The 3,421-nt window shown below is 40.7% G+C and overlaps 1 protein-coding gene across 1 annotated transcript; it reads left to right on the top strand.

Annotated features, from left to right (window-relative positions):
- Positions 1 to 565: 565 nt before the first annotated feature.
- On the top strand, positions 566 to 1,403 carry LOC143593935 (ethylene-responsive transcription factor 4-like). The gene is made up of 2 exons (XM_077073396.1): positions 566 to 1,321; positions 1,362 to 1,403. The coding sequence occupies exon 1, from the start codon at positions 618 to 620 to the stop codon at positions 1,287 to 1,289; it is 672 nt and encodes a 223-aa protein (XP_076929511.1). The 5' UTR covers positions 566 to 617; the 3' UTR covers positions 1,290 to 1,321; positions 1,362 to 1,403.
- The last annotated feature ends 2,018 nt before the right edge of the window (positions 1,404 to 3,421 follow it).

Raw genomic sequence — 3,421 nt, 5'->3', positions numbered from 1 at the left:
AAAGATGGAAACAAAGCCGGTTCGTTTAGCCCAGAAAACTTCACCGGAAAATATGATTACAATAACAAACAACAATATGTTATATGCCCAGAAGAAAATTTTTTTTTTTTTTATTTATCCAAGAGCCCAACGGCTCAATTCACTCTTCCCAAAGCCGGTCACGAGCGCTACCTCCCTTGCGCCTGCCTCGTTTTCCGCTCTCGCGCCCCTCTCGCGCCCCTCTCGCGCCCCGGTGGTGTGGCTCTCGCGCCCCGGGGCGCTATCGAACGCCTTCTCGCGCCCCTCCTAGCGCTCCGCACCCCTCGGCCTAATAACACCCACCCATTCCGCGTTACGTCTTTCACTTCAGACAACAATATTAAATACCAATACGTATATAATAACTTTTATAACTTAAAACTAAATAAATAAAAACCAGAAAAATAATGCCGCCATGCCACGTAAGCCCCTCTTTATGGGCGGCTGCCCCCCATCTACGCTCCGTCAGTTGACCGGTTCTCCTCTCATCAACCCTATAAAACCAACCCCTCATTTCATCATCTCTTCAAACAACCACTTATTATTATTATTATTATTACTATTATCCTTTCCACTAATTAATTTTATATCTTATTAGTATGTCTCCTAGCAATAGGACGCCTGTTGCCGTTAAACTTAACGGCAGCAACGGGTTCCAAGTTAAGGAGCCACATTTTAGAGGCGTACGGAAGCGGCCATGGGGGAGGTACGCCGCCGAGATACGAGATCCCGGCAAGAAGAGCCGAGTGTGGCTAGGGACGTTCGACACGGCGGAGGAGGCCGCACGCGCTTACGACGCGGCGGCGCGTGAGTTTCGTGGTGCGAAAGCGAAAACTAATTTCCCGTTGGTGTGTGAAACCAATGAGTTATATAAGAAAACGAGTCAACAGAGTACGAGTTTAGTGAGTCAAGGGAGTACCGTTGAGTCGACGACGAGTCGAGATGCAGAATCGGTAGATCTGAAACTGAAACTGTCGTCTAACGGCGTGAATGCTCCTCCGTCTGCCGTTCAGTTTCCGTTACGTCAAAACAATAATATGTTCCGTTATCCTCCGGTTACGGTGTTTTACTCGCCGCAGTCGAACCAGGTGTTCTATTACGACGGAATATTCCTTTCCGGTCAGGCTCAGCCTCACTACAACCAACCGGCGGCTGGTTTCCGGCAATCGGTGAGCGTTGCACAGAGCGATGACTCGAATTCATCGTCCGTCGTTGATTTGAAACCGTCATCGGTCGGAATCGATCTGAACCTTCCGCCACCGGCTGAATAATAACCGTATAATCGATATGTAACATGCAACTTGTTTCTGGCAATCGAGCGGCTGAAACGACGTCGTTTGGAGTGGAAATACGTCTGTTGTATGCTTTTTTTGCAACATTTAGGGAAATAATGTTTCTTCTATTGTTCCTGTAATCGCATTTTGTAGGATTTTTTTGTTGAGACTTTGGCTTCCAAATTCATGGTATAAAAATGTTACTGTAGATCTATAAACTTGTATGGTTTCCGTTAATGTTTGGTGACAGTAATTAGCATATTTCCGGTAATCAGCAGGTAGGGCACACGGGTTTGGACGCTCGTGTGTTACCATCATTTTTTTTTAATTAAAAAGTTATTGAATTTTTAAATAGTTGCTTTTGAGAACGAGACAAGTAAAAAAAGTAGTCTTAAAAGTTAAAATCTCCACTCTCATGTGGTAAGCTGATTAAAATATAGAATGAGATGTTAACTTTCAATATGTGGTTCAATCTCTATAATGTACAATATTTAGTGGTTTTGTTTTTTTAAAAAGTTTTGTGTAAGTTTTTTTCTTATCGTGTAGAAATGAGCTTCTTCATAGTGTTTGTTTTCTAGCTACCACCCTCACAGCACCTAGTTCAGTGTCAGAATCCTACAATCGAGGCATAAATCTAATGTATCCTTCCTCGTCCCAGTTGCTCTCCGGTCTCCGCCACTGCTCGTCGTCTCAACCAAACTCCAACATTGACAGTAAGTGAAATTAAACTGGTGATGAGATTAAAACGATAACAGCTTTTGAATTTTTTATTCATTAAATTTTCTCGTGATGAAATTGAAATTCATTTATTTTAGCAGTTTACAAAAGTTAAAAAATATACAACGTTCTTATTATAGACTGTAGTCCTTTTGTCCACCTCTTTTTTTACAGAAGTCTGCAAATGTGGTTCACGGTCTACATATATTTTTGTCTCTTAAAAGACAAACCACACCTTAGCTGTTTAAAATAAAAAAGTTGTAAAATCTCGTCAAGGATTATGATTCGACTGGTCCTAACAAAGTTGCTAGATATAGCTTCTGAAAATAACAAATCAAACTTGTCGAGTTGAAAGATGTAAATATGATTTTTGATATCTCGAATATAATAAAAGAGAATCAAGTTGGTTGTGGCTCAATGGTAGAGCACTCACTTTACAAGTGAGAGATAGAGGGATCAAACCTCACTACCACCAACTTATGGGAGATATGAGGGATGACCCTGACTTGTCAGGGTTCGAGTCATGATCTCACCCGGTTTTACTGGCTCCTCGCTGTCGTGCCGTTTGGCGGGGCGTGGGGGTCGGGTTTTATCTGGTGAATTTTAGTTCGATTGTCGAGGAATTTTAGTTCGATTGTTTGTGATGACGATGGCGGTGGCAATTAACAGCTGCGATGGTTGCTGCTGGTCAACGATTATCCAGTCCCTTTTGTCTCCGTCATCCATAATAGGTATGATTGTTCTAAAAGATGCATGTTTATCATGAAATCCCCAATTAGATCTATTTGAAGTGTGACCTATTTGATTGGGTTTTCTTAAATTGGGCAGAATCTAAATACATCATCTATTTGAAGTGTGACCTATTTGATCTCAGAAAAATGTTTTTAAAGCTGGTATGTTAACTAAAACTCACATTCTCCTTTCGTTTCTGGAATATATAATGTCTGAACATATTATGGGAGATTATTTTGACATGTTTCGTGTAAAAACTAAAAATCATGATTCTTGCAGATTGTTTGAATTTGAGTCTACCTACTTATTTAGGTCACATACCATAATGGTATTTCCCTTACATACTTTATTATTATTATTATTAGCTTTTATATTGCGGTTAAACTGTGACCTTTTTATTAATATTATTATAATTAGTAGTAGTTTTTTATATAACTGTTAAACTTTGATTTCCTTTTTTTGCTTCATACACATGTTCTTAGAGCCGAGGGTCTCTCTGGAAGCCACCTCTTTATTCCTTTGAATAGAGGTACGGTGTGCCTACATCCCACCCTCCCCAGACCCTACCTATAGCTCTGCTGTCGGTGGGATTTTACTGGGTATGATTGATTGATTGATTGATTGAGTCTACCTGCATACCATTGTAGCATAGGATCCGGTGCAAGAATCAACAATTGGTT

The sequence above is a fragment of the Bidens hawaiensis genome, unplaced genomic scaffold (assembly GCF_021521415.1).
Source record: "Bidens hawaiensis isolate Kalapana, Puna unplaced genomic scaffold, B.hawaiensis_p1.1 tig00042936_1, whole genome shotgun sequence".
Lineage (NCBI taxonomy): Eukaryota > Viridiplantae > Streptophyta > Magnoliopsida > Asterales > Asteraceae > Bidens > Bidens hawaiensis.
The sequence above is the reverse complement of the archived record's forward strand: the minus strand, read 5'-3'. Positions and strand labels throughout refer to the sequence as shown.